The sequence below is a fragment of the Carcharhinus amblyrhynchos genome, chromosome 5 (genome assembly GCF_965287045.1).
Source record: "Carcharhinus amblyrhynchos chromosome 5, sCarAmb.v2.hapA, whole genome shotgun sequence".
Classification (NCBI taxonomy): domain Eukaryota; kingdom Metazoa; phylum Chordata; class Chondrichthyes; order Carcharhiniformes; family Carcharhinidae; genus Carcharhinus; species Carcharhinus amblyrhynchos.
In genome coordinates this window covers 37272396-37300204 of record NC_137328.1, presented here as the reverse complement: position 1 = coordinate 37300204, position 27809 = coordinate 37272396, and the positions used below count along the sequence as shown (strand labels likewise).

At 43.5% G+C, this 27809-nt stretch overlaps 1 protein-coding gene across 3 annotated transcripts in view; it reads left to right on the top strand.

The window, feature by feature from the left end:
* LOC145342976 (tudor domain-containing protein 7-like) overlaps window positions 1–27809 on the top strand; it is a 152429-nt gene that overhangs the window by 76802 nt on the left and 47818 nt on the right. For all 3 annotated transcript variants that reach the window (XM_080188662.1, XM_080188663.1, XM_080188661.1), the window contains exons 6-8: window positions 270–487; window positions 15793–16502; window positions 25436–25622. In XM_080188662.1, coding sequence (XP_080044788.1) covers window positions 270–487; window positions 15793–16502; window positions 25436–25622 — 1115 coding nt within the window. The remainder of the gene's footprint in view (window positions 1–269; window positions 488–15792; window positions 16503–25435; window positions 25623–27809) is intronic.

Below are 27809 nucleotides of genomic sequence, written 5' to 3'. Positions count from 1 at the left end.
TTTTGTTTAATATACTATCCCAACAAATGCAAAAATCATAGCTGCAGTAGCTTGAGGAATTCATACTTATTGCCTGTATTATGAAGACTGCTATCTAATACAGGCTGGTAAACACATGAACTACAGTACAAACCCCAGTGGTACACCTCTGTGCTGTTAATGTTCAGGCTGTTAACATAACAGTCTGTCTTTTTGAATTTGATCTTACTTCAATTATGATGGTAGTGAACTTATTGTAGGTTTTGATGCACTTTTTTCTACATTTGTAGCTATTTGGAGTGACAGCATGGATAGCGGAAAATCCAATTCAGCATCTCAATCCAGCTCTAATAGTGAGTTGATACAGTCCCGACTAAAGGAGATCGTGGACAAATACTCTAATGGAATTTGGGTCTCGAAATTACCACAATTGTACAGAAAGATGTTCAATGAGGATCTCCAGCAAGATGTTTTAAAGCAGTTAGAACATTGGACTCATGTATGCACAGTGAGTGGGCATTGTTATACCTGACAAGTTATTTTTTAAAAAAATAATTTTGAATGCAATTTCAAATTTAGATGCACTCTTCTTTCCATTTTCCACTTTTCTTCCCCACCTCTCAATCTACCTTTCTTGCCCTTTTACAACAGTTGTTGCTGGGAGAGGGAAGCATAAAATCTACATGTAATCTTTAGTGGTAAATTTAACAGTGGTTTTTTTCTCAGCATTGATTGGTCCATTTCAACAATCTGCTTGAAAACTCTCATCTCCCATTGGTCTGTGATGACTAATATTTTGAGTTGTTTTGAAGAATAGCTTTTCCAGTACTGTGATTGGTTTGCAAGTGCAAGGAATTGTGTTGACATGGATGACTTCACAAAGCAGTTTTAAAGTGGCTATTTTTGTCCTGTTAATATGTTAAGTGTTGCAAAGTACACCAGTAAGTCAAAAATAATGCTGAGTACAACTTGCATGTGTTAAACAAAAATTAAACCTTTCAAGCAATCTGTCAATTGAAAAAAAAATCATTTTATTTGTTACCTTTTTAAAGATTTACACCCACTGATCTTAGCAGAGAAGTTAATTATTTTATTTGGATTTTTATTGCCATGCTTGCACCGTGTCAGATCAAAGGCATCCAGTGGTAAGATTTCAACAAGGATTTATTATAATTATAAGAACTTTATAAACAATCTATTTGTGATTAGCAAACCTGAAAATCAAGTATATAGAAGTATTTCAAAACCATTTTTATTGTCATCAAGGTCACGAGAGATCCTCGAGTAAAAACATTCAATGGTATGACTTCAGTTTTATGTAAAAAATTAAATGTGGGTTTGAAACTAATTGTTGTTTGCATTTATATTGTTATGATTCCTAAGAACATGATTCTTAGATTTACGTCTTGGGGGGTCAATACCAGTGTTATCATCCATTGAATCTAATGATAGCCTAGAAATTATTCCTTTTTTTGAAGAAAGATTGACTTTCAGCCACATCTCATTTAAGGTACAAGAGGGTACAAAGTGATTCTAATCTTTTATTTTTTGGTAAAATTGAATAAATGTTTTTCAAAACTAGAATGATCAACTTGCAGGAATAAAACAAACATACCAGAAAGGGGGAGGCAATGGCATAGTGATACTGTTGCTAGTCTTTAATCCAGGAACTCGATTAATGTTCTGCGGGACCCGAGTTCAAATCCCGCCACGACAGATGGTGGAATTTGAATTCAACAATAAAAAAAATCTGGAATTAAGTATCTAATGATGATCATGAAACCATTGCTGATTGTCAGAAAAACCCATCTGGTTCACTAATGTCCTATAGGAAAGGAAATCTGCTGCCCATACCAGTCTGACCTACATGTGACTCCAGAACCACGGCAATGTGTTTGACTCTCAACTGCCCCTCCAAGGGCAGCTAGGGATGGTCAATAAATGCTGGCCAGCCAGCAACACCCATGTCCCACGAATTAACAAAAAATGAACAGGACTGATGTGTAAAAGACAGTTTAAGCTAGCAATAGTGCATGAAGCAAAAAATCCTGCATTAACATAACACATTATCACACCCTCTGAATGCCCCAAAGTGCAGTCACTGTCGTTGCATACACTGGACAATTTATGCACAATATTGCACAGCGTGCTGACTTATTTAAGTGGCTTTAGCTGGAGATGAAAATGTTAGCTTGGACATTGGGCTGTCACTCCTCATCAAATATGGGATCTTTAGCATTCTTCTGGACAGGCAGTTTTATCTTTCATGTGAAAGACGTTACAGCAACCCCTCAATGCAGTACCATTATGTGAGCCTAGGTTGTGTGTTGAAGCTTGAAGTGAGGCTTGAAGCCATAGCCTTCTGATTTGAGTGCAACTGAGTCAGAATGATATACTTTTCACTAGATATGTGGCAACAAAAAGAACAGATAGGGGAAGTGGTTTATGTAGGAAACAGATTTGCTGTTGGAGATGCTTTGTCTATAATAGTCAGAACATACAGTGTATGTGAAGTTTCCTGTCGGTATAAGGTTGGAGGTGAGACCCTTTGTGTGCCTGTTAACAGCAAGATTGTTCCACAAAAATTTTCAACTTGATACTGACAATTTCCAGTGAGTGAAAATCTGATTGTTCTGGTATCTCACACAGCAATGTTATACCACCGTTTTCTGCCTTGGCACAGGTGGTTTCTCATTCAGTTTGAGATAAATCCATTTCTTAGCGCTGCATTTAAATAGCATGCACCAGGTCAGTCATTTTGTCACAATTTCTCCAACATTAATTGCAAATCTCTTGCCCAAGTTGTAAATGCACCAACATTGCTGCTTAAAGAAGTAAAAACAATCAATGATGGGGAAAGTGTCTTGTGTGCCTGGTTGTATACTGATTTTCTGCTGGCTTCTGTGAAGTGATGATGAGAAACTTGGGTATAGAGCCATGTTCCCTAATAAGCATTGTAGTCCGTCACTACATTCAAATATTGCAATCAGAAAAAAATGCTTGAGACTGAAGGAATTACAACTGTGTGCTTATTTTCATATCTGCAGTTGGTTAGGCCCAAGACATTGGGAAAAGCAATAGTATAAAATTGTTGTGCTCTCTGCAACTGTGCTTCACCAACTCGAGTGGAAATATGAACCTGTGACGCTTATGGAAAATTGCCTGTAAAGTCTTCATTACAGGTGAGCATTGTACTGTGGCTAACGCCTGCTAGATCACCATTGGTCATTAAAAGGGACCACTTAAGAACAGCTGTGACACATTTATTGTCACAGGCTGAAGAGTTATGGTTACTAAAGATGTTCAGCTTGTGTGGTACCAGTTCAATAATTTCATCCATGAACAACTTTACTGTCGGACACTGTTACTTTTAATAGTGTTATAAACTAACCTTTTGCTATAAAAATGGCTATTTTCCAAATATAGTAAGTAGAAACTGCAGTGTCCCCATTAATATTCTTCCACTTCTCTTGTCTGACAGTAATCCTGTCACAGTTGATCAATCAGTTTCATCCACAATTGATGCCTTTATTTCTTTGACTGGCATTTCTGAAAATCTTTATCCCAAACACATTTATCTATCTTGTAGTTTGCATCCTATCAATTCTGTACCACCCTTAATATTAGTTGTAGAAGAATAAGATTTCCACCCAGAGCAAATGTGCTAAAATGATTCCTGAACATTATCTAGTTAAGGTGCAGATAATTTTGCTTCGGAAAATAATCGTCCTTCTGCAATTACTTTTACTGCATTGGAACTGTGCTGTTTTGCATCCATAAAACATAGGTGACTGCAAAATCAGTGCAAAGCTTTCTTAGACCATTCAATCACTCAGTTTTTGAAATGTTTTGCAGCTCCTCCTCCCCTCTTCCCACGGGCATCATCACAGTATAAATTTCTTAGTCCATTGCAATATTAGAAATATTTTACGAATGCTTTTGAGTGACAATATACCAATAGTTCTTGTTGTATCAAGTGAAGGAAATGCATACATGTGTTCTGAGGAACAAGTATTTCCTATCTGATGCAACCAGCTTTCTAGCAAGCATTGCAGGTTTGATTCTGCGTGCTGTGTGCAAAAGCAACGTCACAAATATTGACAAGAGAATCTAAAGGCACTAGATTACCACAAAATCTGCATTGTTCTGCTGAGAATAAAGAATATTGCTGAATGTGTATGAAATCTGTATAAAGATGGCTACGTATTTCCAAAATATGGTGAGCTGATTTAAAATATTACTATGATAAATGTTAATGGATGGGAGTATTTCAGTGCAGTATGATAGATGCTTTGCTGTTATATCTCAAGCGTATCTGTAAAAATATTATGAGAATTTTTCTATAAATGATGCTCACCTGTAATGAAGACTTTGCAGGCAATTTTCCATAAGAGATCATGCTGCAAATAATTGAAATTGTATTTTTTTAAATGTTATGTGGAAAAAGGTAGAAGAGTCGCTTAAAATGCACTGAATAGACAAGGCAATTTTGAGCCAAATCTGATCAACCTCCTTTTTATGAAACGGACATGCTAAATCAAAGTCTTTGGTCATTATTGGTCACATTTGTACTATGTGGAAACAGAAATTGGTGCTTGATGCATTGTATCACTGTACTTGAAATTCTAAGCTGCCTACACCCTAAATGGTGGAAGTGTCTTCTGCTTCTATATCTGAGTTTAAACAGAGCTGCAATAGTATGTGACTGGTAGTGCTTTATGTTTAAACATGAAACATGATTTTGGGTGCTCAGTTGCTTTCTTTCTTAGTTTTGTTCTGTTCTTTCACGTTATTTTTGGTCCATCCTTCTCATTGCTTTTATTTGTCTGCAGTTTAATCTTGTCACTGCTCCAGGAGAACCATTTTCATTTTTAATATTTCCAGCCGTCCAGAAACTTAATACATATTTTTTGTCCTGTTTCAAATATTTGCATATAGAAGATATTATGTTTTTGCCCAGGTTCCATAATGATTAGGAATAAACCAATTTGAATGGAGAATTTTATATTTTGATTTCATAGTATTCTTGTTGCAATACCAAGGTTTAAACAAATAGAAATGATTTAGCAAACATATCCACTCTGCAGCTGAACATTCAGACCGAGATGGTTCAAATTAATTTATAATCTCTGCTGAATTGTCTGATCTCAACCATGGTGCTATAGATAACCATAGAGGCTTCGCTTTGGATCGCGAGAGGAAAACAACCAGTGAAAACTATTCAATGGCATTTGCTCTAAGTATTTGTGCAGGAATGACAGGTGAGGACTGGATCAGACTCAGCTGTAATTTCAATTATCCTGGTGACACGACTCAAGTGTTACTAGTCCCTTGGGCAAAGTGCTGGAAAGCTGCAACTGTCCACAGAACTGTACCCGACAAGGAATCAGTCTTCGTAAGAGGCAGTAGTGGGGGAGAGGGATGGGAAGGTGGGGAGGAGGAGGAATTGGTGAGATAGAAACAGAGAGAATTAAAAATAAATGGAAGTTAAGGTAATACTGGTTTGGTGAAAAGCCTTTTAAAGCTTGCAGATTGTGGGAGGCAAGAGTGAGGGAGGCAAGTTTTGAGTTCCTGACAAAGGCGCCAGAATGAAGAAAAGTACATGACCTGGAATGAATATGACGAATGCTGGATATAAAACAGATCAGCTAACACCCACGAAGAGGAAAGATCAATTAAAATTTCACAATCTGTTTGTTGCAAAAATATTTTTTCACTGAATGTAGGTGTCACTGGTTATGCCAGCAATTATTGCCCATCCCTAAGGTGGTAGTGAGCCAGCATCTTGAACCATTGCAGCTCATTTGATGTAGTTGCACAAAAGGTGCTGTTAGGAAGGTAATTCTAGGATTTTGACTCAACAACAGTGAAGGAACAAAAAGGCAAGTAAGCATTTCCTTGTTGCTGAGAAAACAGAGAGAAATAAGATATACAATCAGAGATGGAGCTCATGGGTGGAATGACCTCCTATTAATTTATGCAACAAGATGATGTAATGTTTTAAGTAAGCTGTCAAATATATTTAAGCAAATCACGCAAGATATTCATATTTGAATTGAATGCCTCTCCCCTTTACCCCCTTTTCCATCACGAATTGGCAAACTAACTAAAATTTGTTAAAATTGTATCAAGTTAAGCTGGAACATTATTCTGTATTTTTGTCAGTGAATGCAATATATAACTCAAGCAAAAAAGAGGAATGTTCTAAGGAGCATATTGTGTTGATGAAATGGAGAGTAATTGTAAAATACTGCATTGATGTGGGGAGGGGGGAGGGAGAGGATTTGGAGCTTGAGAGAGGTGAGAGAATTGGCGAACAATTCTTTTGTATACATTCAAGCATGCTATTAAGTGAGATGAAGGAAATGGAACACTTGTGACATATGCATTTCATGGGTAGAGTATAGTGATAAATGCACTATTGTGTATATGATGCTCTGGAGATATCACTTTAAATCCCATCATGGATACTGGGGAATTTTAATTAATAAATCTGGAATAAAATATTCATTTTATTAATGACGATTATGAAACTACCAGATTATCCTAAAAATGCAACTATTTCATTAATGTCCTTCAGGAAAATAAATCAGTTTTCCTTACTCTGTCTGGAGTCACATGCAAGTCAGACCCCATAGTGGTTGATTCTTAACTGCCCTTTGAAGTGGCTTGGGAAGTGGTTATATTGAACCATTGTAGAAAAATTGAATGAATAAAATTGGACAGAGCTTGGTATAGCCTTTGGCATTGAAGACGACAAAGGGGCATCAAGTCCGGTTAACCCTGCAAAGTCCTCCTCACTAACTTGGGAACTTGTGCCAAAATTGGGAGAACTGTCCCACAGACTCATCAAGCATTGGCTTGATCTAGCCACTCTTGCCAAACCATTCCTTGCAGCCGATGGCCCAGAGTCCAAAATCAATCGCTGTCTGTGGGTATGTTCAGTTTCACCATCACAACAAAACCGTGAGAGGCAGTGGCATGGTGATATATTGTCCGGAACATGTTAGCCTAGGAGTCTTCAACATTGACTATGGACCGTATGAAGTCTTTTGGCATCAGGGAAAATTTAGGCAAGGAAATCAGCTGCTGATTACCGATTATCATTTCCACTCATGAACTTATGCTTCATATTGAACACCACTTGGAAGAAGCAATGCATAGCAAGGGCACAGAATCTACTCTGGATCTGGGGCTTGCCTATCACCGACAATGGCTCAGTAGCACCACTACTGACTGCCAAGTCCTGAAAGACACCTGTCAGATAGGGCCTTTGGCAGGTGCACTAAGAGACAAAAGGTGAAAAACCTGCTTCACCATGCCATTGCCAATATAGCAGTTCCAGATGCCTCAATCATATAATTAGGAGGGACAACCACAGTGCAGATCTTCTGGAGGTGAAGTCTCATTTCCACACTGAGAAGACTCTCCTTTGTGTTGTCTGGCACCGTACTAAGTGGATTACATTCAGAACAGATGTAATAGTGATGTAACTGGGCATCCAGGATGTGCTGAGGGGCAGTATTTTATTGAACTGCAGTTTGTAACCTTAGATCTGGAAAAACCTTTGTTCTATCATTACCATCAAGCCAAAGATTTAAAGAGAACATGGGAGAGCGTGGCAGGTGCAGCACCAGGCATTCATCAATGTAAGTTGCCAATCTGATGGTTATATCACAGGACTTTATGCATGATAAACATCAGAAGAAATATGCTATAAACAGAGCAAGATGATCCTACAACCAATAGATCAAAATCAAAGCTTCTGCAGTCCTGCGACGTCCAGCTGCAAATGGTGGTGGACAATTCAACAAGTAACTGGAGGAGCAGAAGACTCTATAATTGTCCTCATTCTTAATGATGGGGAAAGACAAGGAGGAAGCGTTTACAACTATTTTCAACCAGAAGTACAGAGTGAAAAATCCACACAGCCATCTCCTGATGTTCTCACCATCATAGATTTCAGTTTTCAAGCTATTGGATTTCTTCACACTATCAAAAGATGGCTAAAGACACCGGGTACAGCTAAGGCAATAAACCTTGATGACAACCCTGTTCTTAGACAAGCTTCTTCAGTATAGCTGCAACATTGGTATCACTTCCTCAGACCATTCTCAAATAACCAAAGTAATGGACGGTGGTGTTAACACTGCTTTTATTCTGTTCATCATATTCAGATGGGATCTTCCAGGGCCGCTCTGCTCCAGATTTCATTCTAGCATTTGTCCAGCCATGAACTTGAGAGAGAGAGAGAAGGTGAATGTGACTGCACTTGACATCAAGGCAGCATTTGATTAAGAGTGCTATCAAGGAATCTTAACAAAACTGAAGCTAGTGGGAATGAGGGAAAGGTCTCCAATGGTTGGAGTGATACCTAATATCAAGACAGTTGTCGTTGTTGGAGACCATTCATCTTAACTGTGGATATCATTGCAGGAGCTCCTCAATGTTGTCATAGACCCAACTGCCTTCAGCTGCTTCATCAATTCATCATAAGGTCAGAAGTAGGGTTGTTTGCTAATTGCACAGTATCCAGTACCATTCACAACTCCTGAAATACTGAAGCACTGTCTGTGAAACAGCAAGACCTGAGCAACTTTGAGGGTCGGGCTGGTGTATGACCAGGATGTTGCTTGCCATTTAAGAAGCAGGCAATAGTTATGTCACCTAGATATTTGATGGTATTATCATTGCTGACATCCCTATCATAATCACCCTGAGGGTTATAATTGACCAGATACTTATGGAACCTACGAGGGAGCAAGTTATCTTAGATCTGGTGCTGTGTAACGAGGCAGGTAGAATTAGGGATCTTCTTGTGAGGGATCCTCTTGGGAAGAGTGATCACAATGTGGTTGAATTTCTGATACAGATGGAGGGTGAGAAAGTAGGGTCCCAAACCAGTGTCCTCCGCTTGAATAGAGGGGAGTATGATAAGATATGGGTGGAATTGGCTAATGTAGATTGGGGGCACAGACTGGTTGGTAGGACAGCTGAGGAACAGTGGAGGATCTTTAAGGAGATCTTTTTCAGTACTCAGTGAAAATATATTCCGTTGATAAAGAAGGACTGTAAGAAAAGGGATAACCAGCCGTGAATATCGAAGGAAATAAAGGAGAGTATTAAATTAAAAACCGATGCATACAGAGCGGCTAAAAATATTGGGGAATTGGAAGATTGGGAAAGATTTTAAAAATAACAAAGAATGACTAAAAAAGCGATAAAGAAAGGAAAGATAGAGTAAGAAACTAAACTAGCTCTAAATATAAAAAAGATAGAAGTTTTTACAAACATATAAAGAAGAAGAGATTGGCTAGAGTGAATGTTGGACCCTTGGAGGACGAGAGGGGGGATTTAATGGTGAGAAACGAAATGGCTGAGACTTTAAATAAGTTTTTTGTGTCAGTCTTCATGGAGAAGCACACAAATAGCTTACTGAATATTAAAGATAGAGGGTTGGTAGGAGATGAGGTCCTTAATACAATTACTGTTAGTAGAGAGGTAGTACTTGGTAGACTAATGGGACTGAAGGTATACAAGTCCCTAGGACCGGATGGAATGCATCCCAGGGTTCTGAAAGAAATAGCAGAAGTAATAGTAGATGCGTTAGTAGTTATTTATCAAAATTCGCTGGACTCTGGGGAAGTGCCGGCGGATTGGAAAACAGCTACTGTTACGCCGCTGTTTAAAAAAGGTAGCAGACAAAAGGCGGGTAACTACAGGCTAGTTAGTTTAACGTCTGTAGTTGGGAAAATGCTAGAATCCGTCATTAAAGAAGAAATAGCAGGACACCTAGAAAAGAACGGTTCGATCAAGCACATGCAGCGTGGATTCATGAAGGAAAAGTTGTGTTTGATGAATTTACTGGATTTTTATGAAGATGTGACTCGTGCAGTAGACAGAGGGGAACTGGTAGATTTCCAGAAGGCACTCAATAAGGTGCCTCAAAGGTTGCTGCAGAAGGTTAGGGTACACGAAGTTGGGGGTAAAGTGTTAGCGTGGATTGAGGATTTGCTATCTAACAGGAAGCAGAGAGTTGGAATAAATGGGTGCTTTTCTAGTTGGTAGTAGGTGACTAGTGGAGTGCCGCAGGGATTGGTGCTAGGGCCTCAACTGTTTACCATATACATAGATGATCTGGAGGAGGGGGCTGAGTGTAGGCTAACAAAATTTGCTGATGACACGAAGATGAGTGGAAAAGCGAATCGCTTGGAGGACGCGGAAAGTCTGCAGAGAGATCTGGATAGGCTGAGTGACTGGGCGAGGACCTGGCAGATGGAGTATAACGTTAGCAAATGTGAGGTTATCCACTTTGGAAGAAATAATAGTAGGATGGAATATTATTTAAATGGTGAAAAGTTGCAGCATGCTACTGTGCAGAGGGACCTGGGGGTCCTTGTGCATGAATCGCAAAAACTCAGTCTGCAAGTGATCAAGAAGGCGAATGGAATGTTGGCCTTTATCACGAGAGGGGTAGAATATAAAAGCAGAGAGGTCTTGCTGCAACTGTACAAGGCACTGGTGAGGCCACAACTGGAGTATTGTGCGAAGTTTTGGTCCCTGTATTTGCGTAAGGATATATTGACCTTGGAGGGAGTGCAGAGAAGGTTCACCAGGCTGATACCGGAGATGAGGGGGTTAGTTTATGAGGAGAGATTAAATAGACTCGGCCTGTACTCGTTGGAGTTTAGAAGGCTGAGGGGGTATCTTATAGAGGCTTACAAAATAATGAAAGGGCTAGATAGGATAGAGGTAGAGAGATGCTTTCCGCTTAGAAAGGAAACCAGAACTAGAGGGCATAGCCTCAAAATAAGACGGGGGCAGTTTAGAACAGAGCTGAGGAGGAACAACTTCACTCAGGGTGGAGAATCTCTGGAATTCTCTGCCCATTGAAGTGGTGGAGGCTACCTCATTGAATATGTTTAAGTCACGGGTAGATAGATTTCTGGTAGATAAGTGAATTAAGGGTTATGGGGAACAGGCGGGAAAGTGGAACTGATCCACTTCAGATCAGCCATGATTTTAATGAATGGCGGGGCAGGCTTGAAGGGCTAGATGGCCTACTCCTGCTCCTATTTCTCGTGTTCTTATGTACTTAACTGGACTAGCCATATAAATACAATGGCTACTAGAGTAAAGCAGTGGCTGGGAATTCTGTGACAAATAAATCACCACCTGACCTCCAAAGTCTGTGCATTATCTACCAGGCACAATTCAGGAATATGATGGAATACTTTCTACTTGTCTGAATGAGTGCAGCTCCAACAACACTCAAGTAGCTTAATAGGATTCAGGACAAGAGCAGCAGACACATGGGGACACCACCACCTGCAAGTTCCCTTCCAAACCACACACCATCCTCACTTGAAACTATATTGCCATTCTTTTATTGGTCAAGAACCTAGAACTGATCACCTATCAGCACTTGGGGTGTACATACATCATTTGGATTGTGGTCAGCTAGGAAGGCAGAGAGTGATTGTGGATGGGCAGTAAATGCTGACACTGTCAGCAACGGTCACACTGCAAGGACAACATTTTTTAAATTAAAAAACATGAGCAAACACAAGTACATGATCTTCTCATTCCCTAGGGAACCTTACATCAATTTATTACTAGAATCCCTTGTGAACTGTCTCATCATTTAGGAGATCTCTGTTCAGTGCTTTGGTAGATTCCTGTGGTATTTCTTCCTTTTGATGACCTTAAGCAAAGTACATCCCATCTGAACTGCAAAAAAATTGTAGTGTCCTAAAAGTAAGGCTGTTGCATTTATGCTTCATCAGTCACTGGGACTAATTGGAAGATGGGAAATTTAATTCATTTCATGTATATAGGAGTTCACGACTGAAAATGGCCCAATTCACCAAGACCATGTGCTGTCTTACCGGCTGGAGCTGGGTCTGAAGTTGAGATTGGAGTTGATGGGTGCAGGAGTGAATACTTCCATGAGTAATAAAGGAAGCAAACAATAAAAATTTCAGTGAACAAACATGGAAGGTAGGAACCCCTTTTGTAGCAGCCAGTATCCCAAAGTCTTAATTTTCTTGCTTATCAGTTGTTAACTGCTCTCCAGCGTCAGTCTGCACTCTGGATTTGCTTGCATGCATTGATTGGGTTAGGCTTTCTGTCCTTTGACTCTGGCTTGAGTAATCTAACCCTTTGTTGCATCATAATAAGCTTTATCTCCCTCCTGAGTGCTGAGCTTCCAGTCCAATAATTTTCTGCATTATCCAACTCAACATCTCTCAGCTCAACCTGGCTTGATTCATATCCTCCTCCCTCCTTGCACCTATGTCCAGAGAAGACAAGTATGTTTACTTTTAAAGATTGAATCTATTCTACCAGTTTTTTTAGCTACAACATTGTAGCTTATTTTAATGTAATTTTACAAGAGGACCACTGAAGCTGCTTTGAGAAAAGGGCCTTCTTTGAAGGTAAAAATACAAGTGGAAAGAAGGACAGGAGCTTATTCTGTGTCAGTGCTTAAGGAGAGAGAAGACCTCGAGTCTAAAACTGCTAGGTGACAATAATTAAGTCCAGATGAGTAACTGTGCGGAAGCAGTTGCTGCTCACGAGTTAGGGACTGAGAAATGCTGCAGTCACGATAAGCGTCAAGTCAAAAACTCAAGCAATCGAGGATGGGTATAACATTTATGTGGAAGTGTGCGAGTACATCCCTAATGGGGTAGTCGAATGTTAAGATTTTTGTAAATCTGATGAGAGGTGGGGAGAGAAAAATGTAAAGACTGCATCATAATTTATTTCCACTTGGTTTTCAGTAAGACATGGTTATCATGTAAAATACTCAATGATTCTGGGTGGAAGAATCCAGTTTTGCATTTAGGTTACAAACTAAGGTTCTGTCAAGGAGAGAGCCATATCGAAATAGAGCTATGTAATTGGGTGACATACTGATAACAATCATTTGAAGTAAATTTCGAAGAGTGTAATCTTTATAGATCATTCTTATTGTGATCTTGGTGATGTCACAGATTAATGGATCTGATTTCCTGGCATGTGGAATCCCATACTTCTCTTGCCTTTTTATTGTGCTTTATTTTGTTCTTGGAATCTTGGTCCAACTGTCAAAGCTGCATTTATTGTTGATCTCTAATTTCCTTGAGGCAGTGATCATGTGCTGTTGCTTTAAACTGCTACAAACCTTTCATGTTCCAACTGCCGTGATGGTTTTAGGTAGGAAATTCCAGTTCATGGCTCAGTGATGAAGAATAATATGTTCTTGTTTGGGGAAATCTGACTTCTGACAAGGTTCCTGTGATACAAGTCTTGGGGTTGCTGTTGGAATATTTTCAGGGAATTGCTGAAATGGATACTGTCGAACTAGTACTGCAATCGCAGTTGTAGTAGGATTGAATATGAAGCCCTAGCCCTAACCCTAACCGTACCCACCCTGGCACTCCCACTAGTCATGTAAAGGGGCACGTCCTTCTTTGCATTTTGCCATTGGAGCCATAGATGCACTTCACTTCTTCAGTCTCTCCTTGCTTGAGTTATTAAGGCTGGGTGAAATGGGCACCTTGCAATTTAAGTGTCATAAAGTCAGCACGGAATGGCAATCTGCTGCTGATTGCCACTCTAAGGAATTTACAGACCATAGTTGATCCATTATGTTTCTAGGCAATGGTGACCTTGATGATTTGATCTCTGATACCTGTGAACATCAGCTGGAAGGGGATGTTTGGTAGAACTTGATTGGTGCCATTTGTTAAAGCTGAACTTTGTTTAGTCCAAACTGAAGGGGATTCTCATGATCCAGAATTTTCTCCTATCCACTGTATATGTGACAACATGTCTCGATTTAGCAATTTACTCCAGATCAGTGTTACTCCTCACTAGTGAATATTTGGGGTTATTGCATGTATTCTATCATTACTGAAGCCATAAAATTAACATTATTAGAAAGTGCAAAAATTGGTTTTGCCCCATATTAACTTTACAGAGGGGACTCCCAAAATTTTTAATGTTTTCAATTGATGGCAAAAATGTTCTAATGAATGTTTTATGGAACCGATTCTCATAGAGCTCCTATTTAACCCTCGTTGTACAAAGACTTGGGAAAACAGGAAAGGAAAGATACCAGAAAGTCTGTAGATTTTGAGAATAGCCTTTTATTTTAATTAAAAGTAAATCTTTGAAGATTGTCTTTTGAAAAGACACATTGCAACAAGCCAAATGTTTTTGTCCGGAGAAGAGCGTCATCTAAGATGTGCACCTGTTCCCTGTGTACTTTAATGAATATTCATGTCACTGTTTGTTAGCCTACCGTTAACTTTTCAATTAAATTGTCCTTGTCATCCAAGCAATTAATTGGCTTCTTGGTCTGGAATGACACATTGAGTTTAAAATAGTCAGAAATTTCCCATTGCCCTCCAATGCTTGACCAGGGCCAATTTTTTTATAAGCCTGAGTGTCAGTTGACTGTTGGGAATTGGTATGTCATGGCTAAGCCTGATTTAATCCTCGTTAGACAACCATGCAAACTCAATTTCAGCGAAGTTTCTTAGGATAGTTCTGGATTCTGGAGTGCAAAACTTTGTTAATTACTTTCACCCTTTCTATAGCCTTGGCAGCATTAAGCCCAAATATACTGTTTCCACCATTAACTTAGATGAGCTTCACTTACTTGGCATAGATCATTACATCAAACCTAGGATCATCTCTGTGGTTGGTCTGTGGGGTTCATATTGCAGAGCGAAGAGGGCAGCCTACAAATGTTAATTTCAGGTGGTGCTCCAATGATATTTGTCATAAGGAAGCAATGCTAGACAATGTACTGTGCTTTGGCCAAATAAAAAGAAGAAAACTTGGGGTGTCAATGGGGCATCTATAAAGAGGCACTGTGCTTTAATATAATAGCCAGGTAACTATTATGTGAACCTTTCCATGTATGGACTGTGGAGAATAGAGAGGCTTTTTTGTGAGGCAAATTGTTTCTTTAAAGTTTAAGTCCTTTTTTTAATGTCGAATGTATTTTCAGTTTAACTTGGGCTTCCACAGTGTTGTAGTCCAAACGCAACATGGCCGCTGAAATAGCTGGATAACATTCAACCAAATTAATTTTTTTATTTGTGGTAGTTTGCAATTCATATATTTCTTCAAAAAAGTGAATAATTTGGTTCTGTACTGATTGCAAATTGTATTTTTCGAATGGTTTTACATTTGAACAAATCAGCAAAGCATGATGGACACATTTTGAGAAATGTAATGTTTTGGTCTCGCATGTAAAACGATGTTTTGAAATATATAAGTTTATATGTTCAATATTTATGTCATGGTGGTTTTTCCTTTTATAATCCTCTAATAACTTAATGCTCATAAGTGGAGGATTGTGACCCTAATCTAGCTCATTACCATAGCACATGACGCACTTAGCTACTGAGCCATTGGGGCTCCTCTCAAGATGAGTTTGATCAAGTAATATTGTTTTTAGTATTGGTGTTTTGAGGGAAGAGGAAGTAGATACATTTGTGTTTTTCATTTAGTTAAATCTATTAGTATACATTCGAAATGTACTTGTTACTATTATCTGAAAGTTTAGGCATGGGCTCAAATCACAATATTAATCTGTCTTGATGTTGGTAGATCTGCTTAGTTTCAGGATTAGTTGTGATTTTAAAAATAATCTGTGATATTGGGTTTGAACATATTGTACAATTATTTATTTTTGGAAGGAGAATAGTAGATAAGTTGTGCTGTTCACACCTCTGCTTTGCTTTGGTAAAATAATTGCCTCTGGATGGACAGCCTTTTATTGAACTGAATTCATGTTGATCTCTCTATTTTGTTTAGGTTGAAAAGTCAACATCTAGTGGTTTGGCTGAATTGCTGCTTTATCCTCCAAAGAATAGCCAACAGCAAAGGAAGTCAAGTTTTAACCCAAAGTCAGCTGATAAAAAACAGGAGCTACCAGTTTCTACTAAAAGTGTAGCTCAAGGAGGGAAAACAGTTGCATCTAAAAGCCTAGTTCCAAAGGATATTGAAGTGAAACAAAAAGTCACCGAGCTATTAAAGAGGTACAGCAGTGGACTTTGGGCCAACGCACTTCCAAAATTGTTTGAAGAGACATACAAGATGCAATTTCCTCAGAATATTTTGGATGATCTTGACTGCTTATCTGACATTTGCACCGTGGATTATGCAGTATCTGGTGATCGCAAAAAGGCAATTCTTTATGCAAAAATGATGAAAACCACTGATGAGCAAAATGTTAAACCTAAAGAGTCTCTCTCTCCAGTGTTAGTGACTCCCACTGCTTTGGTGAAGCCAGAACTGAAAGAGGTTATCAACGAGGGGCATAGCAATCTAGGACTTCATTCACACAGAACCTGTATTGATGCTGAACATCTGGCATTAACTGAAAATGAGGTGACTGTAATTACTAGCGAATTTGCGGACAGTTGTTCGATCCAACCTGTTCCTCCCCCACTTAGCATTCCAACAGAGCAGTTTCCTTCCGTGTTGGTGGTTGAACTTCACAGCACCTCTGAAGCTGTTATCAGGTGAGTCTGCTTCAAAATATAATTCTACAGGTTTGTACAAGAGGAGTACAGTGGCTCTTCACATTAAGAAATCTGCAACATTTCAACCAAAGCAGTCGATATGCAGCATGTTTAAGCTTTTTTTGTAATTTTGATACTTTCCAATATCGTCGTTTATTCAGTTCGTGAATGTAGGCTCAGGCATGGTTTTTCCACTTAAAAAATGCATTTGATTTTGTTTATACACAGTCGTTCACCCCTAATGACTATGCATGAGGCCTGAGTACAGTTATCTTATTTACCACAATCATCTTCTGGCCTCTGTGCAAATACTCAGCCATTGCTGCAGTTTGATTTTTTAATTGCAAAAATATGCTTGATTCATTAAAAAGTCTGAAAGAGACATTACAAAACATTGCAAATTGTCATAAAGTGCAAAGGCATTCATATTTTCTCCAGAAATCAAGACTCACTCAGGTGCATCAATTCAAAACATTGTGGGTGGTATTTTATGGCCTCGATTGGACGAGACCGGAAATTCCCACCAGAGGTCAACGGAGATTTCCATTGTCGGAATCTGGCCCACGCCGATTCTGTGGCGGGATAGGTGGGAGTTCTGGTCCATGTATTTTTCAATGTTTTCATTACAGAGAGTACAATTTGTTCAAACTATATACAACTGTCATGTTGCACTCTGAGGTGCTTGCGATTGCATACAATTAGTATTAAGTAGAGTCCAAGGGGTTTTACACATTTACCAGCAACTCGATTTACATTGAAATGCCTTAGACAGTGACCTTTCCCTATTGTCACTTGGCAGCAGTTGCCCCAAGTCGGAATCCATCCTTCAGTTTGTAGTCCTGGACATTGGACTGTGCCAGTCTGCAACGTTCAGTTGAGGACAGTTCTTTGCACTGGAAGATCAACAAGTTTCAGGCAGACAAAAGGGCATCTTTCACAGAGCTGCTGATCCTCCAATAGAATTGATGTTTGCCCCTGGGAACAGTCTGTAGAACAGTGTTCTGCATCACAGAACTGCTCAGAATGAATCTCAACAAATGCCATGCATCACTCTCCAGACTATCTTTGCAAAGGCATATTTCGTAACGACCGTTCCTTCTCTCCCACTGCGTTGCTTTGAGGGCAGCATGTGGTGCAGAGACTTCGGACATGCATGGAGGGCCTGGCTGAGAGTGCCAAACTAGGCCTTGGTGGTTGAAAGTTCTGGCAATGAGGCATTCTGCCAAACGACTTTGACAGTGTGTGCAGATGATGAGGGAGTGTATGTGTGGGGAGGATGAAAGGGGGATGTGTGTGTGGGTGATAGGGGGACGGGGGAGCATGAGGGGGACGGGGGAGCATGAGGGGGACGGGGGAGCATGAGGGGGACGGGGGGAAGACGTGCGGGGAGGACGGGGGGGGTGTTATGTGTGGGGGATGAGAAGGGGGCGTGTGTGGGTGTCAAGGGGGGGTACGTGTGTGAGGGATGAACAGGGGTGTGTGTGTGTGGGGGGGGGGATGAAGAGGGGCGTCTGTGTGTGTGGGAGGGATGAAGAGGGGCGTGTGTGTGTGAGGGATGAAGAGGGGCGTGTGTGTGTGAGGGATGAAGAGGGGCGTGTGTGTGTGGGGGGGGATGAAGAGGGGTGTGTGTGTGTGTGGGGGGGGGATGAAGAGGGGCGTCTGTGTGTGTGGGAGGGATGAAGAGGGGCGTCTGTGTGTGTGGGGGGGATGAAGAGGGGCGTGTGTGTGTGGGGGGGATGAAGAGGGGCGTGTGTGTGGGGGGGATGAAGAGGGGCGTGTGTGTGTGGGGGGGGATGAAGAGAGGCGTGTGTGTGTGGGGGGGAATGAAGAGAGGCGTGTGTGTGTGGGGGGGATGAAGAGAGGCGTGTGTGTGTGGGGGGGATGAAGAGAGGCGTGTGTGTGTGGGGGGATGAAGAGGGGCGTGTGTGTGTGGGGGGGGGACGAAGAGGGGCATGTGTGTGTGGGGGGGGACGAAGAGGGGCGTGTGTGTGTGGGGGGGGGGAGACGAAGAGGGGCGTGTGTGTGGGGGGGCGGCGAAGAGGGGCGTGTGTGTGTGGGGGGCGGCGAAGAGGGGTGTGTGTGTGTGGGGGGGGATAAAGAGGGGCATGTGTGTGTGGGGGGCGGCGAAGAGGGGCGTGTGTGTGTGGGGGGGATGAAGAGGGGCATGTGTGTGTGGGGAGGGAGACGAAGAGGGGCGTGTGTGTGTGGGGGGCGGCGAAGAGGGGCGTGTGTGTGTGGGGGGGGAGATGAAGAGGGGCGTGTGTGTGTGGGGGGGGATGAAGAAGGGCGTGTGTGTTGGGGGGGATGAAGAGGGGCGTGTGTGTGTGGGGGGGGGATGAAGAGGGGCGTGTGTGTGTGGGGGGGGAGACGAAGAGGGGCGTGTGTGTGTGGGGGGGGATGAAGAGGGGCGTGTGTGTGTGGGGGGGGATGAAGAGGGGCGTGTGTGTGTGTGGGGGGGATGAAGAGGGGCGTGTGTGTGGGGGGGGGATGAAGAGGAGCGTGTGTGTGGGGGGGGATGAAGAGGGGCGTGTGTGTGTGGGGGGGGATGAAGAGGGGCGTGTGTGTGTGGGGGGGGATGAAGAGGGGCGTGTGTGTGTGGGGGGGGATGAAGAGGGGCGTGTGTGTGTGGGGGGGGATGAAGAGGGGCGTGTGTGTGTGGGGGGGATGAAGAGGGGCGTGTGTGTGTGGGGGGGGGATGAAGAGGGGCGTGTGTGTGTGGGGGGGGGATGAAGAGGGGCGTGTGTGTGTGGGGGGGATGAAGAGGGGCGTGTGTGTGTGGGGGGGGATGAAGAGGGGCGTGTGTGTGGGGGGGGGATGAAGAGGGGCGTGTGTGTGTGGGGGGGGGATGAAGAGGGGCGTGTGTGTGGGGGGCGAGACGAAGAGCGGCGTGTGTGTGGGGGGGGATGAAGAGAGGCGTGTGTGTGTGGGGGGGGATGAAAAGGAGCGTGTGTGTGTGGGGGGGGGGATGAAGAGGGGCGTGTGTGTGTGGGGGGGGGGATGAAGAGGGGCGTGTGTGTGGGGGGGGAGACGAAGAGCGGCGTGTGTGTGGGGGGGGATGAAGAGAGGCGTGTGTGTGTGGGGGGGGATGAAGAGGGGCGTGTGTGTGTGGGGGGGGGATGAAGAGGGGCGTGTGTGTGTGGGGGGGGGGATGAAGAGGGGCGTGTGTGTGTGGGGGGGGGGATGAAGAGGGGCGTGTGTGTGGGGGGGGAGACGAAGAGCGGCGTGTGTGTGGGGGGGGATGAAGAGAGGCGTGTGTGTGTGGGGGGGGATGAAGAGGGGCGTGTGTGTGTGGGGGGGGGATGAAGAGGGGCGTGTGTGTGGGGGGGGAGACGAAGAGCGGCGTGTGTGTGGGGGGGGATGAAGAGAGGCGTGTGTGTGTGGGGGGGGATGAAAAGGAGCGTGTGATGTGTGGGGGGGGGGATGAAGAGAGGCGTGTGTGTGTGGGGGGGGATGAAAAGGAGCGTGTGATGTGTGGGGGGGGGATGAAGAGGGGCGTGTGTGTGTGGGGGGGGGATGAAGAGGGGCGTGTGTGTGGGGGGGGAGACGAAGAGCGGCGTGTGTGTGGGGGGGGATGAAGAGAGGCGTGTGTGTGTGGGGGGGGATGAAAAGGAGCGTGTGATGTGTGGGGGGGGGGATGAAGAGAGGCGTGTGTGTGTGGGGGGGGATGAAGAGGGGCGTGTGTGTGTGGGGGGGGATGAAGAGGGGCGTGTGTGTGGGGGGGGGTGAAGAGGGGCGTGTGTGTGGGGGGGGGTGCAGAGGGGCGTGTGTGTGTGGGGGGGGATGAAGAAGGGCGTGTGTGTGTGGGGGGGGGATGAAGAGGGGCGTGTGTGTGTGGGGGGGGGATGAAGAGGGGCGTGTGTGTGTTGGGGGTGATGAAGAGGGGCGTGTGTGTGTGGGGGGGATGAAGAGGGGCGTGTGTGTGTGGGGGGGGGATGAAGAGGGGCGTGTGTGTGTGGGGGGGGGATGAAGAGGGGCGTGTGTGTGTGGGGGGGGATGAAGAGGGGTGTGTGTGTGTGGGGGGGGGATGAAGAGGGGTGTGTGTGTGTGGGGGGGGATGAAGAGGGGCGTGTGTGTTGGGGGGGTGAAGAGGGGCGTGTGTGTGTGGGGGGGGTGAAGAGGGGCGTGTGTGTGTGGGGGGGGAGACGAAGAGGGGCGTGTGTGTGTGGGGGGGGATGAAGAGGGGCGTGTGTGTTGTGGGGGATGAAGGGGCGTGTGTGTGTGGGGGGGGAGATGAAGAGGGGCGTGTGTGGAGGGGGGGATGAAGAGGGGCGTGTGTGTGTGGGGGGGGAGACGAAGAGCGGCGTGTGTGTCGGGGGGGATGAAGAGAGGCGTGTGTGTGTGGGGGGGGATGAAAAGGAGCGTGTGTGTGTGGGGGGGGGGGGATGAAGAGGGGCGTGTGTGTCGGGGGGGATGAAGAGGGGCGTGTGTGTGGGTTGGGGGGGATGAAGAGGGGCATGTGTGTGTGGGGGGGGATGAAGAGGGGCGTGTGTGTGGGTTGGGGGGGATGAAGAGGGGCGTGTGTGTGTGGGGGGGGATGAAGAGGGGCGTGTGTGTGGGGGGGGGATGAAGAGGGGCGTGTGTGTGTGGGGGTGGATGAAGAGGGGCGTGTGTGTGTGGGGGGGGATGAAGAGGGGTGTGTGTGTGTGGGGGGGGATGAAGAGGGGTGTGTGTGTGTGGGGGGGGATGAAGAGGGGTGTGTGGGGGGGGATGAAGAGGGGTGTGTGTGTGTGGGGGGGGATGAAGAGGGGCGTGTGTGTGTGGGGGTGGATGAAGAGGGGCGTGTGTGTGTGGGGGAGGGTGAAGAGGGGCGTGTGTGTGTGGGGGGGGATGAAGTGGGGCGTGTGTGTGTGGGGGTGGATGAAGAGGGGCGTGTGTGTGTGGGGGAGGGTGAAGAGGGGTGTGTGTGTGTGGGGGGGGATGAAGAGGGGTGTGTGTGTGTGGGGGGGGATGAAGAGGGGTGTGTGTGTGTGGGGGGGGATGAAGAGGGGTGTGTGTGTGTGGGGGGGGATGAAGAGGGGCGTGTGTGTGGGTTGGGGGGGATGAAGAGGGGCGTGTGTGTGTGGGGGGGGATGAAGAGGGGCGTGTGTGTGGGTTGGGGGGGATGAAGAGGGGCGTGTGTGTGTGGGGGTGGATGAAGAGGGGCGTGTGTGTGTGGGGGTGGATGAAGAGGGGCGTGTGTGTGTGGGGGAGGGTGAAGAGGGGCGTGTGTGTGTGGGGGGGATGAAGTGGGGCGTGTGTGTGTGGGGGTGGATGAAGAGGGGCGTGTGTGTGTGGGGGAGGGTGAAGAGGGGCGTGTGTGTGGGGGGGGATGAAGAGGGGCGTGTGTGTGTGGGGGAGGGTGAAGAGGGGCGTGTGTGTGGGGGGGGATGAAGAGGGGTGTGTGTGTGTGGGGGGGGATGAAGAGGGGTGTGTGTGTGTGGGGGGGGGATGAAGAGGGGCGTGTGTGTTGGGGGGGTGAAGAGGGGCGTGTGTGTGTGGGGGGGGGTGAAGAGGGGCGTGTGTGTGGGGGGGGTGAAGAGGGGCGTGTGTGTGTGGGGGGGGGTGAAGAGGGGCGTGTGTGTGTGGGGGGGGTGAAGAGGGGCGTGTGTGTGTGGGGGGGGGGTGAAGAGGGGCGTGTGTGTGTGGGGGGGGTGAAGAGGGGCGTGTGTGTGTTGTGGGGGGATGAAGATGGGCGTGTGTGTGTGTGGGGGGGATGGGGGGATCTCTTGGAATGTTTTGCCACATAAATACAAGTTAGTGCTATCTCTTGTCCTTTCAAATTCTCACCAGCTTTTCTCATGGCATCCTATCTCACTTGGTCTCTGCATACATTTTCAGTGATTTCAGTCTTTTCAGCTCCCACCCTCTGAATTCACTGACTTCATGTCCCCTAAATATTCTCTTCACGTCCCCTAAATATTCTCTTCACTCCATGTTCACAGGTTCTTCCTACCAGGCCTGTCACTAAAAAAAAGCTCAGTCAAGACTCTTAAAATTGCATGAGTTCCAGTTCTCCTTTGGTACCCATAGTTTATAGTTGTTCAATTGCTCCCTCATGTACCTTTTGATATCCTTGTTCTCTGACCACTATTCACTTAAATTCAAAACACCCAGACTTGAGACTATCTGGTACACAACTGATGTAGTTATTCACCAGAGGTAGTTGAACTAACCATCATGAAATATCTCTGCCATAGTCCTTCTGCCCTCACCTTGACAATGTGTGGAGAGTTCATGAGCTCTTTGTCACCTAATGTTGAGAGCGTTGCTGACCTGCCTCTGTTGCCCCTAACAATTCCCCTTGTGGACTGTTTCTTATTATAGTTCTACCCTTGTGTCCCTCCAAGCTCTTTCACAGCTTATTTTGTTTATTGACTGGTCCTTAACCTTTCTCATGAACCTTGTTTTCCTGGCCCCAAGCTATCAGACATTGTGAGTGATTCCTTCTCGTTGGGTACTATCTTCCTCTCTTTCAAAACCACCATCCTTACCCTCTCCTCAAAACATCCCACCTTCAATCCTAAATCCTTGTTTACACCTGCTGCTATGTGCTCTTATATTGCAGGCACTTTTCCCATGACTTAAATTTGCAGTTTTCTATCATCACAGCATTGCAACGATCTTACCCAAAATTGTAATGATATCCTCAATGACTTTAAACATGGTGCATTATCCTTCATTGTCCTCTCTCTTCTCTGCAACCTCAATACAACCAGCCTCACCAATATTCACAAATTTGTTTCCTCCATTGTCCAACTAAATGCCATTGCCCTTTTTCCATTCTTCACTAGCTGATCATAGATAAAGTACCTCCAATAGCTTTCTTTCCCACTCCACATTGCTCGTTACTCCTGGTCTCAGAGGAACCATCCTTTCAGCCACTTCTTCATTAGCATTTTTCCCTTTGTTGACATGATCTTCAGACATGGGTTCAGCTTCTCCATGCACATGACAACACACAGCCTACTTCTCAACCACCTCCACTGCTCATTTGCTGTCAGATTGCTTATCTGGTATCTATTCATGGATGAGCAGCAATTCCTCCAATTAAGCATTGGGAAGAAGAATATCATTCTCTTAAGCATCTATTGTAAACTTCGTGCCATAACATAGATTCCATCTGCCTGAGTGGACACCATCTCGGGCAGAATCAAATTGTTCATCATCATTCTCTCCAACTGAACCTAAAGCTGAGTTTTCAACCACATCTCCTCATCATAATGATTGATGATATCCGTCTCCATAGTATTGACCATATCCTTACACATCAACCTATTGCTCTTAGAATCCGAATTTGTGCCATTTTTGTCTCCAGAGTCAACATTTCCAGTGTCGTCCTGGTTGACGATCCATCGTCTGGGAAATTTCAGTTGATCTAACAATCTACAGTACCTATCCTATCCTTCATCAGTCATCTCTATGACCTAAAGTGACTCCCAATTCCCAGCACTTCCAATTAAACATTCTCATCCTTGAGTTGAAGTTGCTACATGACCCCATTCTTCCCCATCAACTGAGCCATCTCCAGTCCTAAAACTTCAGTTCTTAAACTCCCGTACCCCTAGGTTTTAACCATTTTTGCATCCTGTCCCACCATTGGCAGCCATGTTTTCAATCTGTGGCCCCATCTCTTGACATTCCCCTCGATGTCTTCACTCCCTCATTTAAAATCTCCTAAAAATAGACATTTTTGGCCATTTTTACTACCTTTCCACTAAGTGTTTCATCATTCCTCTGTGAAGCACCTTGATATTTTTTCTACATTAAATGCTACATGAATGCAGGCTGTTGTGTCTCATTTATCTAAAATAAAAATAGATTAAAATGAAATTTAGGGTGTGGGATCATGGTTCCCACTAATTAGAGCCAAACTCATTTAGAAACTCAAATTGTGGGTATTCCTCCAAATATTTTTGGAAATTTTCTCAATATATAGAATATCAAGAAGATAGGAACACATCCTGTCAAATAAGCAGTTTTAAGGGAGTGCATGAATCCATTTTTTTAAAGCACCCCATTGCACCTATTACATTCTTAGTGGTCTTGCTATTAGAATTTGCATTTTTCTTCTCTTTGTTTCAGTCCCAGCAAATTTCTAGTATGATTCTATTATACTTTTGTTCTTATCTACTAAGGGCCAGGTCACGGTCAAGCATTACAAAATGTTAGGAATATGGCTATTCTAAATTCTAAGCTGAAACTGCATTAATATTTCTCATAATAGGTCTACATTTACCATGTATTAGAGCAAATTACTGCATGTGCTGGAATCTAGAGCAAAAACAAAAAATGCTGGAAAATTTTAGCAGGTCTGACAGCATCTGTGAAGAGAGAATAGAGCTAACTTGTCGAGTTTGGATGTGTCAAAGCATTTTCCCTGAACTGAGTTCTAGTGGGTTAATTGTTTCATCCCTCTGGGACCTGGAATTGAATCCAGAGCAAAACATCTGCAACTGGATATGGATCTGTGGCATAGAAGCATGACAATTTTCAGACAAGCCAAACACTCCTGTGAGGGGAAATATAAAATGCTGGTATAGTTGCCATAGTATAAAGATAGCTTTATATTTTGAATGCAGTGTGTGGTATTAATATAGACACTGGTTGTGCAAAATATTTAGTTCTCCAACAGCAACTTGTCTAATCTGAGTACAGGAACGCTCTAATCCATGTAATTCAATTATTAAAAATCATGGGATTTTGAGACTCCACACATCACTTGTGTTTACCATTGTCGTGTATTTATTGCAAAACATTTTGTAAATCAGACTGACTTTCTATGAATTAAACCAAACTGAAAACTTGGATTATATCAAATCTTCACTTTCTGTAATTGCACACCTTATATTCAAAACTTTTCAAAGCTGCTTTGGAAATTTTTTTTAAAGAAATAAATATACAAGGAAAATCTTAGAATAATTTGTAACTGAAATACTTTGAACTTTCCCTTTCAGATACATTGGGCCAGAATATTCTGGTGCTCTTGAACAAATGGAAGATGCAATGAAGGAGTATTACACTTACGCTGATGATCTGAAGCCATTGAGTTCACAAAGTATTGGACAGCTTGTGGCTGTAAGTGCAGAAGAGGACTCCTGGTTAAGAGCACAGATTGTTTCAGTGGAAGCAGCAAAAGCCAAGGTACAGACAATTGTGTTTCATCTAAAAGTCATGTCTGAAAAGTTGTGGATTTTTCATATAAACAGTTTATTTAAATCCGAACATCTTCTGTACTTTCTAATTGGGGCGATTAGTATTTTTATTAAATGTTATTTAAAAGAGAATATGGGCTCAGGAGAGGTTTTTAAAGCTGACCACTGGAGATCATACCGTCAAACATTAATAGGTTGATGGTGGAGCCAGTTGAAAGTTGTAATCTCCATCTTGTTCTCTCCAAGCTATGCAACAGTGTGGCCACGGAGCAGTCAGGCAATCTTTCCTTTAAGGTGCCTGCATGCATGACTGTGCATCTGTCTTAAAAGGAACAGTGCAGTGCAATAAACTGAAAGTAAAGTGAACATTGATCTTTGTTATTATTTTAATGCAAGCTCTCAAAGATGTACTGGCACCCAGTTGTCACTGGAATAGGAACGTTGTTTCAAGACTGACATCTGATCCTAATCAAATGTGAGGAAATAAAATCCTAAAAATAGAAAAACAAAGATACACATGCAGATATGAAAACACACAGACTGCACGAATAGTAGACAGAAAAAACTTTTTTTTTAAACAAGAATTCAGTTCTAGAAAACATTGCGTGTTTTGTAATCCGATGCTTCTATTCTAAAGCAACAAATGCTTCACTGTGCAATCAGCTATGTCATGGCGTATTTTCTATGTTACTGTTACAAAATTGGGGAGGGGGGTATTGAAAGTGCCTACATGCATCAAATATTTCCCATCTCTGTATCTTAAGAATTATTAAGTTAACGCACAGGTGCAGGAAACAATTACCAAGGCAATTGGTGTGTCAGCTTTCATTGCAAGGAGATTGGAGTACTAGAGTAAAGAGTTTTGCTGAAATTATATCACTCTCAGTGAGACCACTTGGGCTTTTGAACAGTTTTGGCTCCTTACCTGAGGAAAGATAGCCTTGTGTTAGAGGGGATGCAACAAGATTAATTAGATATATGCTTGAGATGAGAGTTTTTTTTCAATGAGAGATTGAATGTAATGAACAGATCTTCTACTTTAGAAGAATGAGAGGTGACAGCACTGAAAATTATGCAATTCTTAGGGTAGATAGTGGGAGTGTGTTTCCCTGGCTGAAAAGTTTGGCGCCCAAGGACATGGGCCGGAATTTTCCAATGTTGTACACGCCACCAATGCTGCCAGCAAAAACGGAGAATTTGGTGCTCTGCCAAATCTCCTTTCATAGCAGTGGGACCACAGAATTCCAGCTGCAAATGAGGTCAGTGAATTCAGCTTTTGATTTCAGGATCAGGTTTTGGCTATTTAGGACTGAGATGAGAAATTTCTGCAATCAGGATAGTGCATTTTCAAAAAAAAGCTGTGGATACGCAGTCATTGAGATTAATCAATTTTTGGATATTGTGAATCAAAGGATATGAGGATGAGACAGGAAAGTGGAGCTGAGATGGGAGATGAGTCATGGTCTAGCCACTGGCAGAACAAGTTGATGAGATGGTTTAAAAATGGTTTTTAAAAACTGCTGTCAGAAATGGCCTCGCAAATCACTCAGTAGTACCAAACCACACGAAAGTCAAAAAGGCATAGAAGCAGATGGACCATGTAGGCATTGGAAACAACAATGGCACACTTCTTGCATATTGATCCTGCAAGGACCTCCTTGCTAACACCTGAGGATTGTGCCAAAATTAGGAGAGGTGTTCCCCGGATGAGTTGAGCAACAACCCAATTTATTCAGACAGCCAATTCATACCTATGTACCTGATGCATTTTAAGTGATTATACTTTAGCTTGTGTCTTGCATTGTTACTATCATAAATATATATTTTCGTCACTACATTAACTCTACCTCATCAAGTCTTTGAATTCAAAGGTTCACGCGCTCTGGAGACCTAAGCTTTCCCTATCTTGTTCACACTACTGTTGGAGGAATGATAGGCTGTGTCATTGCTGGCTCTACCTATATGTATGAAGGTTGTTCTGACATTTGAGTACATTCCTTGATATCTCTGCATTGCACAGTGTGGGAATGGATAGTCTAGGGATGAAGCAGAGACTGTTCCTGTTTCTTTTTATTGCCTTCTGCAGTGCCAATCATGTAGGAGTGATGATGGTTATCATTCTTTCTAATGATGGTACCTTCTCTCTTGATATCTTTAATCCACACCCTGTCACGTT